Source organism: Dermacentor andersoni, chromosome 3, assembly GCF_023375885.2.
Source record: "Dermacentor andersoni chromosome 3, qqDerAnde1_hic_scaffold, whole genome shotgun sequence".
Taxonomy (NCBI): domain Eukaryota; kingdom Metazoa; phylum Arthropoda; class Arachnida; order Ixodida; family Ixodidae; genus Dermacentor; species Dermacentor andersoni.
Genome location: NC_092816.1, coordinates 151,684,071 through 151,699,135, shown reverse-complemented (window position 1 = coordinate 151,699,135; position 15,065 = coordinate 151,684,071). Strand labels below are relative to the sequence as shown.

At 43.6% G+C, this 15,065-nt stretch overlaps 1 protein-coding gene across 1 annotated transcript in view; it reads left to right on the top strand.

The window, feature by feature from the left end:
* APC7 (anaphase-promoting complex subunit 7) overlaps positions 1 to 15,065 on the top strand; it is a 42,635-nt gene that overhangs the window by 21,990 nt on the left and 5,580 nt on the right. Inside the window, exons 9-14 of the mRNA XM_050172921.3 lie at positions 608 to 696; positions 2,221 to 2,335; positions 2,587 to 2,728; positions 4,620 to 4,720; positions 7,960 to 8,117; positions 11,429 to 11,545. Of these exons, the coding sequence (XP_050028878.1) occupies positions 608 to 696; positions 2,221 to 2,335; positions 2,587 to 2,728; positions 4,620 to 4,720; positions 7,960 to 8,117; positions 11,429 to 11,545 (722 nt within the window). The remainder of the gene's footprint in view (positions 1 to 607; positions 697 to 2,220; positions 2,336 to 2,586; positions 2,729 to 4,619; positions 4,721 to 7,959; positions 8,118 to 11,428; positions 11,546 to 15,065) is intronic.

Sequence of the window (15,065 nt, the reverse complement as noted above, 5' to 3'; positions counted from 1 at the left end):
TGTATTTATTACAAATCGGCCATTAGCCCTCCATTATGGGTCACAAGGAGCTCGGACCCCGCCCATGTGGGCTGGACCCGAGCCAGCCTGACGTATCACGGATGGCCAATGGCTGATTTGGAATAGGAACAGATTGGAGTAGCTTTATGTTACACCGACCCAAGATGCAGACCGGAGCATTGCCTAACCTAACTAGTCTTTACTATGCAATGAAGCACACTCATGGTGTTTTGTGGGATGAATAATAATTCATTAATTTTAAACAATTTAGTCAATTTTAATTAATTTATTTTTAAGGAACAAAGTGCTTCATCCCATGAAAATTTGCCACAGCTAGATTTTGTTATACTATACTTGTAACTAACGGCCTAGGTTTCTTGCTTGATTGCTCAAGGACAGGAACTTTCATAATTTTTTCCTCTTGCGTAAAATGTCATGCAGTGCTTTCTGCAGTATAATAGTTGTTTTCAATCAAAACAAAAACGAAGCGCTGCGTAATGAAAGCAGCCACTTGTTGATGTGGCTGCGTTCTTTTTTTCTCGCAATTTCAGTACAATGTCGGTCACTTCTGTCAATGCGGTTGATCAAATCAATTCTTTGCGCCCAGGTGCACGCTCTGGATCCACATCTGCTTCGAGGCATGGACGTATACGCAGCCCTGCTGGCCAAGGAGAAGAAAGTCAAGGAACTTGAGTCGTGAGACTTGCCCTTCCTTGCATTGTGCATTAAGCAATGCATTGCACCATTGCTGCCAAAGTGATGACCAGATTGCAGTTGCTCTTCATCGTCGTGAGCCTATATTATTCCCAGTGCGACATGAAGGCCTCTCACTGCGATCTCCAGTCGCCCCTGTCTTGCATCAGCTTACACCGTCCCGTGTCTGCTAATTTCGTAGCGTCATCACTTTACCCTCTTCTGTCGTTGATTGTTTGCCTATCCTTTGCACTCATTATGTAACCGTAATATGAAACTGGTTATCTGCCCTATGCATTAAACATACTGCCTAACTCCATTGTTTTCTCTTAATCACAACTAGAATATCAGCTACCCACATTTGCTTTCTAATTCTGTATGCCCATCTTCATGTCTCTTAGTGTCACACCAATCATTTTCTGTGTTGCTGTTTGTTGCACAGTTCTTAACTTAGTCTCAAGCTTTCTAAAGTTTATCCTCCCAGCTGTACTTACCCCTTCTTGCCTTGAGCGTCTTTCTTCGGGAAGTATTACTGTGCAGCATGATGTCCAGGCACAAGTGCCCACAGAGGTGTTGTTATGTCAACCCTAAGTCAGATTGTGTTCTCACCCCTTTTCTCATAGCAGAAGCACAAACTGAAGCCCACCTGTGCGTATTGAAGAACTTTAAATGTCGCTAACCACTTGATTCCTGTGCATTACAGCGATGCATTCTGTTGCATTTCCAGATCATGTGTTGGAGGATGCAGGCGTGCTGCTAAAAAATTATTGAGTGTTGTTGGTGGGGCTCTCATTGGTTCTCTCATTTTATTTGGAGAATTACTGTGTTGCTGACCAGAAGTCTAGCTGCTGAATGATTTCGCATAAACTGAATGTTGTGTAAATTGTAGCAACATTTATGTTTGACCCCCTCTGTTAAGCTACTGACTCATCTGTGTTCAAAGCTCACAAAAAAGGTGGCATTTCACAGCGCATGCAACCTGATGCCTCATCTGAGTTCGTTACTTGCCTTTTCTTTGTGGAATAAATTTGAAGTGGGCATTATCTGCAGGAACTGGCAAGCAAAAAGGTTAAGATTTGTAGGAATGTAATGTTGGCCCCATCTCTCACTGTAGCAGCAAAGCATGAGGTGCACATACTGTTTCATCCTAACAGTGACATATAGTAGCATTATTCTCCTGCACCACAATCAGCATCACTTTATCTTAGTCATTGCGTGGGCAAAACATGGCACATGCCACGTTTTGCTGTTACAGTCAATGTCACCACAGCATTCCTGCAAAATTTTCATCTCTTTGTCTGCAGTCACCACGGATGATCTAGACTTCTGATTTGTTCTTGCAAAAAACACAGGCAAGTAATACACCCAAACATGACCTTAAACTGCATGCACTCTAAGAGGCTGCTTCAGTCTTAAATTCGAGCATGAATGAGCCACTGGTTGGACAGAGAGGGCTATGTGTACTTGGTGGTCTCATTTAGGCAACACATTACAGAAGCCTGCATTGCCTGTTTGCCCTTCTCACAGGCTCTCCTCACAGCTCATGTCGGTGAACAGCAGGAGCCCCGAGCCATGGATAGTGATGGCCTACCTGTGCTATGTCACCAAGAAGGGCAACCGGGCCATCTACTTCTCCCAGAAGGTAGCACACCCTGCAGGCCTGCCTCTCTTGACACCTCCCCCTTCGAGGGAACAATAAAGACCGATCTGACTAGAGCTAAAGTGAACATTTGATCCTCCATAATCTCCAGAGGCTCGCTTTTCACTAGGAACACAGCTTTCACGATGTAGGAGAATGATGTGAACATAATCAGAGTGTGAATGGATGGCATGCCAACTTGTCGTTCCCCTGACCGATCCGACACCATTCTTCTCAATCAATGTGCAATGCAGGCATGCACGCTGAACCCGCGGCACGTGGAGGCTCTCCTGCTTAAGGGCACAGTGCTGCTGGAGCTGCACAAGGTCCACGAGGCCATCGCCCACTTTGGCGAGGTATTCAAGGTTGCACCGTACCGGCACGAGGCCTACAAAGGTAGCTCAGCTTTCTGTCATTCTAAGCTACAAAGGTGCGTGTGTGTATAATGGAGAACGAACCTGCACCTAGCTGGTGCTGTGAGCTGGTTCACATTTTTCACCCTAGCAGTGACGTGCCTTCAATAAATTGAGATATTGATTAATTGGTTCCATTGGTTTACGTTATATGCAAGACATTCTACCTTAGGAAGGACCACAACCACAGATTTGCATTGGCATCGTTTATTTCATACTAGGACACACCACAGTGAAAGGTTAAGTGCAGTGACAGTGTGACAGTAATGTGAAGGGAAACCTTTAAACTGCTTGCCTATATTGCTGAAACTCAACTTTTGAACCGCTACACCAAGTTTGATGAAATTTGCTAGTGTAGTGACTTAATATTAATCTGGTAGCACATGCTTAGAATCTCATCACTGTAGCCCAAGTGTTAAAAACTTTATGCATGTCATAATGGGTGAATCATTACATCAGTTTACAAAAACTGTAGGCTCCCCCCAAAAGATATGTAGATCCCAAGGCACATGTCAGAATCTATGTGAAGTGAAGCTTTAATCAGTAAAGTGGTCAATGAAACGGTTTACAAAATAACACTGATGTATGCAATTTTTTTTACTTTAATTCTATGCAACGTGTTGTCTCATTGAATATTGATGTTCCTTTACCCAACTTTATTGTCATGAATCTTTTATGTTTATGCAGTACATCGCTTGCAGCCTGTGACGTAATGCAAACTCCAAATAAGTGGGTGCACAGTGTAAGGCGTGTTATGCAGCAACGTCTCGAGGCCGAAGGCAACGCATGATGCTTGTTGAGGGAAAGAATGGGGATGACAGGTGCAGGAAGAGAAAGGCATGACACGTATCAAGTAACTGTCAGGGATTCTGTACCTCTTGTGTCGCAGTGAGACATACCCATTTTGGAGGATTGCTCAAAAACGGGCGCACCTCCGGTGACATACTATGCCGAATGGCTAAATCAAAGAATAAAGTAAATCAAAGGATCTGTCAAATGTAATTAACCATTCTATTAACAGATCAGTGTACTTTAAAGATGACTGTGAGCCAACATAGTATGTTCAGGTTTTATGTAGAAAGTAGTTTTTTGTTATACAGAGAAGAGGTATACATACTTGGTCAGCATGCAAAGGTCATAAATGGAAGCCACTTCTCTGGTACTTCACTTGGCGTAAGTATAACCTTTCTGTATATATATTCACAAATATATCTACTGAGACAGTGACTGACCCCACAGCAGCCAGGCAGCCAGGCCAAACTCGGGGAAAGTAGGCAAAAAAAAGCTTCACTATAAGCTTTCCTTTTATAACTTTGTATCTGGCTCTGAAAAAGCCCATGACATGTACATCTGTGAAAAGCCTTCTGAGATTATTGCTCCTATCGGCAGAAAATGCACCCCTTGTACAGTCGAACCTCCGTGAGTGACCACAGCTATACTAACAAATTATCGGATATAATGAAGTGAATCTGAAATTTGCAGATTCTCTTTTTCGGTAATATCAGCTTGTATGCTTTTAACGAATATCAAATGCAGCGAAAATATTTTCATGCGAGATGTGACTTCATTTAACGAAGCTCAACTGTATTGCCTACCTTGAATTTCTTCTGTTAGTAAACTTCAAAATGCATAAGCTGATATTTTGATAATGTTAATTACAGAAATTATTATTAGTATTCGATGAATCGATATCAGTGAAGGAGCCCCCCGTTGCAGCGTCTCCCACAGGGAGATTTCAATTTTGTGACGATAAAATGTTATCACTCAGTCAGATCAGAAATAGTTTTAAAATTAGCAAAGGTATTCGACTCTGTGTGTGTAAAGTGAATGTAATGGACTGTGTCAACTGCCGTGGCATTTTTCACACTCGACAGGCATGGTGGACTGTTACCTGGCCCAGCTGCGGAATAACGATGCAGCGGCCATCGCCAGCAATGCCTGCAAGCACCTGGGCCACACCCCAAGGGCTCTCACGGTCAGTTGATATGTCTTATTTTTGTTTTAGAAGCGATAGCTTTATTTAGCTGTTTCCCCTACTTATGAGACCTTCAGGGTGTCCTGAATATATATATATATATATATATGCACACACACACACACGCATAAAGTAGCTGACGGATTTTTCGGACTCCAAACATTCGGACTTGTTGGATATTCCGGCCTTTATAAATGCACCGTCAGGATTCCCATAGAGCTAATGCATTTTCGCGACCAATTTTTCGGACGAATTTCGGTGCCGAAGTTCGATTTTCCGGACTGAATTGCTCCTTCCGAGCAACGCTACCTGATCTTGGAGACCACCATGTTGGATTTTTACGCTGGCTTGGCCAGACTGAGCTTTTAGTGGCCCGCTCTATAGCCTTCAAAATTGGGACTCACACAATATCCCCACATCTCGGAGGCTATGCCCGCTCTTAACCGAGAAAATGCCTCAGGGGACAGCACTTCTTTTTTCATTCCTTTTTCTTTTCTTTCTTTCCTTCTTCTTTAAGTTTTAGTTTCAATTTTGCACGTGCTGTCCAGAGAGCCAGTGTGTCTCCGAGACGTCGCATCTTTGTGCGTGTTTGCGCTGCTTCGCGTTTGTGTGATCAGCGCCATCTTCTGTGCCTTTGCAAGAGCCAAGTGGTGCGAAGAAACACAGCTCGTTTCTTCAACCTCCATAGCGATCTCCGCCAACGGAGATCACCAAGGCGCTGACACTCTTGTCGACTGTATACGGAGACGACGGCACTCTTGCCGTCGCACTCTTGCCGTCGCAGCTTTATTGGCTCTGTGCCCACGTGTGAGGTTACGCCGTTCCATCCACTAAGCACACACACAAACTTGGTACGTGTGCATTTAAGGTAATTGCTGGCTGATCACTCACGAACCCATAACTCGCTTCACGCACATGGACGCTAGCACAGCTCGTGCACATCATCTCGTGCCCGATCGCCGGTGTACTCTACTGGCACGAACATTTTAAGGGCAGGCTTTGCGCAACAGCTTGCAAAGCGCCACACTCGCCGGCTAGACCTGACCACCACTGCTTCGTCGGAGTTGGCAACCAAAGTTGCAGTGTGGTTCCAAGTTTGGGATACGGTGGTGTGACGCCATCATTGGCAGGACAGCTAGTGTCATCTATATATACAGTGGGCTTTCGTTAATTCGATTCCGACTGAAGGTACCAACCAGCACCCATGCATTTCTGTAGACACAAACATTCTTTATTTCAGTCCTAAAATTGGCCTTTGCCGGACAATTCAAACTTGACCAGTCAGTATGCACACGTCTGAACCCTATGTGGCCCCAATGGCGGCACCAGTAATGACCCGATAGCATGTCTCGGTGGAGCTTAGGGGACAGTGAATGCGCTGAACAATGTCAAAAGTCTCCCATCAAAAATGCCTATTTTCAGCCTACGCTAGGGAGATTCTTAAGCAAAAACTGTAACTCGCAATGTCTGATTACGGTATTTACCTGATTCTAAGGCGAGCGCAACAACGTGCACTGGAGAAATGCTCCTGCATACGCTGTTGCTCTGCGTCCGGTGCAGAGTTACACAAAATCTCTCAAAAGTGATCGCATCTCCGAAAGCAATTGACTGAGAATACTGCGCTACGGCAGTGCTGCCACTGCTGGTCGACGCATGTGGCACGCTTTGTACTGTAGGCAATGCAGTTCTATATCCTCGTGCAAAGCTTGCAGAGTAGTTTAACGGAATTTTGACAGTAAAGTTTTGTTGTGCGATGCATTACCAATCTGCGCTGTCTCTTTTCATAACAACAAAATTCTCACTAAAGCGAATTTTTTCACGTTCCCCGCCGATTTCGTTATTGCGAGGTTCAGCTGTAGCACTTGGACACTACGTCATTACCAACGTCATGTTCTAGTTTTTCATTTTTCTGTCTTTCTCCTTCAAAACTTCGTCCCCATCCAGTCACCACGACTCCCGTGTTTTTTCGCCATTGCTGCATGCCACCTTCTGCAAAGCAGTGCTGCAATGGACCCTGTGTTGTGAATAATGTAATCACTGCCCGTTTTGTTTACAATACTACATTGTTAGAGGCCTGACAACCCGCCACACAAATAGAAAAGAGAAAGTGCAAGCAAACGGACAGGGGAGGCCCCACTAGCCGCCAGTGCTTTGCCAGACCCGCAACGTAATACCGTGCCATAGTTGTATAAGGTGTACATGTCTGGCACCTCCGAGAAAAAAAAGTGAAAGCTGAAGCATCGCGACAGGTCGGAAAAGGACTTGCATTATGCATGTTTTGTTTTTCTTTATTACTTTTATAAGTGTGTATTGAGACAAGTGATGTGGCACTGCAAATAGAAAACCAAAACATGCAACACCGCTAGGGAGAGTAGACATGCAACTGCATGGAGGCTCGCTAGCAGATGAACCGGAAGTCATAAATTCTTGTAGGTCACCTAGTCGACAGCGTTTACCCTGTTGACGTCACTTGGAGCACCCTGTTGACATGATGACATACAGAGGCACCGGAGAGCCAGGAGAGGAGTGATGATTGATTGAATTTGTGGCATCCCCGCACCGCATAGCTCTGCCACGTTCGCCAAAGGTGATCATCATGTCAGTCTGCATGTGATGCACATGTTTATATTAAATGTGCAAAAAAATTGTAGAGGTTGTTAAGGGCCCTTGAAGGAAATTGGGTGCCATTGTGCAACGCATATCAGATGCTTGCCTATTCTTGTGGCTAAAATATCAGGGGCGCATTACATTTCTGCTTTGTTTAGGAGCTTTAACGTCATTTCTACGATAGTCTTATTCTTTTGACAGATAGAAAGCGTTTGATTTTTGGGTGTGTTAGAATCGGGCAAATACTGCCAAATGAATCAGCAGTGTGTTCTGGCGTTTTTTTCTGCACCTCGTTTAATTTAGCCCACTGCATAATTCGATCAATTTCGTCTGTCCCATCAGGGTTGAATTAACATAATTCGACTGTATAGTGGCTTGTGTAAATTAACCAGCACATGGGTATGCATGTGACGCTGAGTGAAATTTATTGTTTTCCAAATTTTCACCTTCTAAAGTGGGGGTGGGGGCATTACACGTGGGTGGGGGCCTTACACAAATAAATATGATATTTGTGACTTGAAAGCGTCTGAAGGCGAGCTTGCTGGTATGCATCCATGGTACAAAAACGGCACCCTTTTTTCACCATGGATGCTATTTGCATTGAATTGCTTTGTGCCCCCTTCTGTTTGCAGCTGTATGCAAGTGTGCTGATGAAGAGCCCCGTGAGCCTGGAGAAGGCCAAGGTGTGCCTGGAGAAAGCGCTCAAGCAGGAGCCCACCCACCTGCCAGCCGTGTACCTGCTTGCTGAGATATACGACCAGCAGCGCGCCTACGACCGAGGAATCCAGCTGTAAGAGTGGCCGCCGCTGTTGAGTTATTTACTTGGCAGATGTGAGGAACAGTGTGATGGCAGCTGGTGTCGTATGCCATCATCCATACATATGTCACGGATCGTGAAGGGCACGTGTAACAGCAGCTGTGGCAGCCATTTCGGTAGGTTACCAGAGCACGTTCTGTTCACTGCCCTCGACTCAAGTCAGACGAGATCTCCGGCACTGATAACAGTCGCATGCGACAAGCAGGTCTGCAGCTTGCATAATCAGGATAAATTGGGAAGGTAAGAGTGGTGCGATTGCAAAGCTGATGGTGCGGAAATTGTAAATTGTCTTATGAATCTTGGTGATAGCCTGTATATATATATATATATATGAAAGTGCAACTCGCAAATGGCAAAAAGAAATGAAGGAACCTCTTGCTGTTTTTCTTGTTTTTTTTTCCTTGACACTTTTCTTTTCTTCTCTTGAGACTACTTTTTGCTTGGATAGATTTTGGCAGAACTTGCAGTGGTTGCACTTCTGACAAAATGTTATTTGTACAGAGATAAAGGAACATACACTTAAGAGCCGCCAACAAGTTATATAGCTCAACTAAGATGGAAAGTTGGTCGAGTTTGTACGACGCACTCATGGTAATGGGTGCAACACAAAAAAATGTTCAATGACGACAACAAATGTTGTTCTTTATATATGTACTGGGCGTCTGGGCAATAAAACTTCAGTAGCAAGTTGGCACTTGTGGTGTCCGCTCTTCTGTCGTCTTTGCATTTCTTGCGGTGTCTCGTTACGTTGACAAAGTATCTCGATAATCAAGATAAGAAGTAGCCTGCGCTTCTAAAAGGCCTGTGTCATCCTCTTCCCCAAGCAGGCTCCACATTAGTTGCAATTCAAGCCAGAGTCAAATGTACGTAAGGGAGTGAAGGATGTTTATCCACTGTGTCATCACTCCCTCGATCTCATTAATTTACCCTCTTGTGGTGCTCGGTGGCTGTCGTGTTGCACCACTGAGCACGAGGTCACTGGTTCTATCTACGGCAGTTGTATTCTGAACAGTGCAGAATGCAGAGACGTCCGATTACCATGCTTTGAGTGTACAAGGAAAAACAAACCACAGGGGGTCAAAATTAATAATGATAATAATACAGTCAAACCTCATTACTGCAAACACCATACTAACCAGGGTGTTGGAACTAAATATTTTTTGTTCTGGTTTTAGTTTCGCTCCACTGAGAAAAGTTTCGTTACAGTTCTGCTCTGGAACGAGAAAAAAATCATCTGTAACTGTTCATGATGGTTCTTGTTTGCATGCAAAATTCTTTTAAGCGGGGTAACGATGAAAACATAGTACAGTATTTATCGTTCTCAAAAATTGAATTATGAATTCTGATATGCTCAGTGCCTTGAGCCAAGGCACTGAGCATGATCTCAGAAGCAGCATGTCATTAAATGTACTCGCCAAAATACAAGACCGCTGTTTCAATAAAATGAACTTAAACAAACGATAAAACTTTGGTAAACGATAGACTTTGCAGCTCGGTGGACTTATCTAAGTCCACCGAGCGGCAGGCTGAGATAAGTTGAGCGCACGACAGGCTGTCGCTCGCGCTATTCCTGCCTGACATACGTGCTAATGCTGACGTTGCCTGGCATTGGTTAATTCTTTCGGATTGCTGACTTTCTTTTGAACTGGGAACCGATAAAAAATATTTCAGTTTCACTCCAAAACAAAATAATAAATGTTTCAGTTACGCTTTTGTCCCTCTCAAAAGTGTATATTTTGTTTCATATTTCGTTTTTGTTCCGTTCCGACACTGATACTGACGAACTTTTCAGATCAACAATCTTTTCAGAAATCCCCTGCTGACTGCTTAGAGCTTCAGTGTAAAAATATTTCAGTACTACGGCCTTCAGTACACCAAACTTTTCAGAATTATGATCATTGTTCACTTTCCTAGTCATATTAACAATGCCTCAGTGCTACAAGTTAGTGTTCCAAATTCTGGGGATTCTTCGATTTCCATGTGTCCTTCACGGTGGCCGGAGCAGTACGCTAGCAGACGACAAGGCACAGAAAGCAGACGCTGCAGTGCATGGATTTGGAAAATCTGAGACAGCGCTGGGAGAGAAAAGCGCAAGAGGGAACTTTTTTTTTCTGTTGTGCAGGCGATGACACATAAGATTTTGTGAGCGCATGCTCTGCCCAGATAAGTATCACCTGGCCATGGAAGCACATCTCTTCTTCCTCTTTCTTTCGCACTTCTTTCTGCAGCCGTACCAGCTATGAGCACAGAGAAATGTAACCTCCCTGCTTGCAGGGATACCACACGGTCATACTTTATAGACAATGTTGTTTACACGCGCTTGCGCTTTGGAATGGTTCAGGTGTCCGCCTCGAGCGAGACAGTTGCAGTTTCCATGGCAAGGAATGTGAGAAACAAACAAACAAAAGACAAACATTGAGATTTCTGGGGACGTGACATCAACTTCCGCTTTGTCGGTCATTTTCTCGATGTCACCCTCTTTTGCGAGAGCCACTCTTACTATACGGTGCTTCAGCGATTCACGGTGGCAGATCTCTGGAAAATAGCAACAGCGGCGGCCAAGAGCCAACAGCAACATTTTGTGGATAGCTGATATGGCGACAATTGATGAACTGGTAGATTAATGGGCACAATGGTTAATTTCGGGGCTTTAACTATAACAACCTTTGAGAAAAACCATTTGCCGTGATCCCTGAAATTCGTTATATTGGGATTTTACTGTACTAGTATACGTTTATTGCAGTTCATTGGATACAAACCAAGGAAAAGAGATAAAAGGCAGTGCTACACCATCTGCTTAAGGCCTGCCCTCCCATAACAAAAAAATAATTCCATGTGTCCTTCACGGCAGCCGGAGCAGTAGGCTAGCACGGCTAGCAGACGACAAGCTGCAGAAAACAGACGCTGCGGCACATGTATTCAGAAAACCTGTGATAGTGCTGGAATAGAAAATTGGGCAGACACAGCCAGATGAATGAGTGGTGTGCAGACACGACCGTGCAGGGGTCGTGTCTGCAAAATTTCTACAGATTTTAATGTTCACAGGTTGGCAGGAACCTCATTCATTTGTTTGCTAGTTTATTCACTTAGCTGCATTGGTTTGCGCTTTCATTCAGCTTCGATCACTGTGTTGTCCTGCTTCACATTGCGAAATTGATATTGACATTGACTCCATTTACTTATTTATTTCCCTTTGTGATCCCATAAAAGAAGTTGGCTGCAGGCACGCTGTAGCGCTTGCTTGTGACGCCCTCCCTTCATCTTTTTCTTGTGTGTCACTGCAGTCTGCAGAAGCACCTGGAGAACCAGAGCACGTGCCGGCTGCACCAGATGCTGGGGGACTTCTATGCCCGGACAGGCGAGCACGACAAGGCCCTGCAGCACTTTGGCATCGCCCTCAAGTGCGTAGACTACGGGATCGACTCCTTCTTCTTTTTTTCTGTTTCTCTCTCTCTCTTTCTCTTGCACATTTACAACAGTTGGCTGTCGTATGCTCTTGACAGTACTGTTTGCCAGGGCTCATTCACACTGGCCACTCGTAGAGGTCATGCGACTGATCGCAAGTAGTAGTTGCTTTGGTGAAAAAGCTACTGTTGTGGGTCTGCAGTCGCAAAGCTTTTAAACCAATTAGGTACATTCAGAAGCGCAGGAAGAGGACGTCTGTATATGCTGTTGCTTATTTTTAAGTGGTGATGGCATTGTGAGCAGACGTGAATGGCATCAATTGTGAGACATTTCGGTATGGCAAAGGGCCAGTCGCATTTCTCGGTATGAACATTGGTCACCTTGAGTTGCTTCTTGGTCACCAGTTGTGATCAGTCGTGCAAACTCCATCGGTCGCCCGTGTGAATGAACCTGAAGTCTTGACCTTCTCATACCCAAGATAGTCCTGGTCACACAATACTAGGCTTTTGCAAATATTGAATATTTTAGAATATTTGATCGAATGCTATGCCATTCGGTATTACAGGTAAGAAACAAAGAGAGCGCGGGAAGCTAAACAAATGGTTTGCACAAAAACAATTGTAACAGTTAAGTACCATCTCAGATTATGTTGTCACGTGATCTGCAAAAATTATCGGTTTCTGCTTTGCTGACTAATGAGACAAAAAGGTGGTTTTATTCGTGGCATACTTTAGGAATGAAGTACTGGGGACACGTAGCAGTGTTTTGACACAAAACTCATACTTTGAGAATGTGGTCTAGACTCGGTGAAGCAGAAGGAGTGGTTCTGATCCAATGTGCACTGAATATATGTGGTATTTTAAAGCAAATAGCTTTCTTTAGCTTTTTCATTCATTTTCATGGTGTTTGGCAGTTGGTGGTCATACTTCCACCTCAGATAACAAAGGTGCCGATGCAAAAGGAGCGGGCTCTCATGCAACCGAGTTGAGTTTCTTGCTGAGCGCCATCATATAGCTTTTTGCTACTATACTACCACTACAGAGTAACTTGTTAATAGTTCTATTCTATAAAAATACCCAATAAAAAAATGAATGCTGCCTACTAAATATCCTCACTAGGTCTTCAGGCATGTCATTTCTTTAAAAAAAGTAAATAGCTTTCTACAAGTATTCGGCTATTCGCTTACATTGACAGTCGTCGATGGTTTCCGACTTTTTTTTTTTTAATGTAGAACACGTAAAACTAATATTTATGCCCCTGTCTTTTTGGCACAGAGGCACATAGCTATATAGCTCTAAGGAACATTAACAGCAAGAACAGTCTCACAATTTCATTAATTATACCTAAAATGTGCTTATTCCTGATTGCTTACTTTAGGCATACATAATTGCAAAATTGAAGCCGGGGAATAGTGAAGTGATACCCTCTTAGCAGAAATTTTAAGACTAGCACAACTTTTGAGATATCCATACTCTAAATCTGTTATAAAATGCCTCGGCACTCCAGATAAAATTATCATGAACTGTGAGAAGCTTGTATTTGGGAACTGTTAACTGAAAACTCCAATATATTTTGTTGCACATTCTAAGGTCGCATGTCTCAAAAGTGGTGCTAGTCTAATGATTTCTGCTAATCATGCATAACTTCCCGACTGCCCTGTTTTGATTTGCACAAATGTGTAACCTAAGGTTAGTAATTAAACGGTTAATTGGCACATTCTAGGTAATTAGCTATATCATCATTGAAACTTCGTCCTGCTAATGTCTGCTTAGATATAAGGGTGTGGTTCTTTTCTTTTTTAAGTGTTCCACATAAGGAGAAACACCTGGTACTTATCGTTGTACTAATGCATTTTATGAAAGATGCAGAGGCACTACAGTTTTCGGCCAGTTGCAAAAATCTAGAAGGTCCGTCGCCACTTGTATAATTCTTGCTCCTTTTCAGACTTACCAAGCCTTCGGTTGTGGTAGGACCAGCATTTTTGGTATGCCAGAAGCATAATTTACCAACCTAGCTCGCCATAATGTTTCCTACTTGTGTCCCATTAGCACTGACTAAACATGCGTCAGGTTGGAAAGAAAAAATTGGCGACGTTTCACTTCGTGAATGCGGGTTACACACAAGCGTATGGACGCCACGAATATGCACAATCAGCACCGCAGCGTTGACGCATGAACAAAACGGGCACAAATGTCGTCGCGGAAACTACATTGATCTCGACGGTGCGACCCCTAGTGTGTCACAGGGAAAGCACGCATTGCTACACATGCAAAGAAGTGGTGCCATGAACATGCACACTGAGCGTCGCGGCACCAGAGCACAGACGGAAGGGGTGTGAACGCGGCGATGCTGTTCTCCTGCTCCAGGCGCCTTCCTCCTCCGGCGCTCACTTCTCTCGCGGCTACAAAATTTCACTCAGGAAGTTTTCAACTAATTATGTTCCAGCACATGCTGCAATTTAGTGATTATAGATGGTGAATTCCCAATGAGTATCGCTTTGGAATGAGCTCTCAGGATGATACCAGTTGTGAGATATTGATCCCAAAAGTGTGCATCCCAAAGTTTGTTATTATTGTGGTTCAGTGCGGGAAACAGTGTTTTCTTTAAAAAAGTAAGTTGCACCTTTAACCAAAGTCTCATGGCGTGAATCTTCAAACTGTTGCAATCCTCAAAATTTCCTCAAGGTGGATCTGCCTTGCAAGCTCACCGGCTGTAATGTGTAAATTTTAATATGTGCTGTAAAGTAAAATTAGTTAGTATTAGTGAAATTTTGTTAATTAGTAAATTATGCGTTTCGAGCAATCCATTCAAGGATTAGAATTACGCAGAATTTCGAAACTTTCTTGTGCAGAAAAAAATTAATCCCTGGTATTGTAAGGCTTATGTTTACACATAAGACATAGGAGTTGACATTATAGCTGCAAGTGGCAGCGAAAAGCAGCAAATGCCTTTTCTGTGGACACCACAGCTGTTTTGCCCGAGACAGAAAAACTACCATTAAATTCTGCACTACGATTTTTGTTCTTTTTTCATATTTTAGCATGCTCAATTTGCATTTTGTACCATACAGTCACTAAAATGTTTAGAGTGTAAAGGTGCTTATTAGCCACCAGCTGTTGGGCCAACCGTCATCGCAGGCCACAGACTCTCAGCACGAGCAGTGTTCCCCCGAGAACACTGGAGAGTTTGATCCACTAGAAAGCGCTGGAGAGGATGGCCCACTATAGTGTTCCTCTTCTTCGCTACAAGTGGATCATTAAGGATTTCTTGGTCTTGCATGAAGAAAAATGCAATTGTATTGGTTGTGTTTTAACCAAATGTTTTCTTTTTCTTCTTTTTGCAGCTCTAAAATAGACTGTTGTGTTGTATTCATGCTGGAAATCACTGGCGCTCAGCTTTCTCAGTTCTTGTATTTTCCTATGGCTTACCAAAGCTGGTGCTGCTAAGTTTTACCACTGAGATGAGAACTAGCACATTCAGCATAATGTAGGTTGCTGAGAACCTCAAAGACAACTT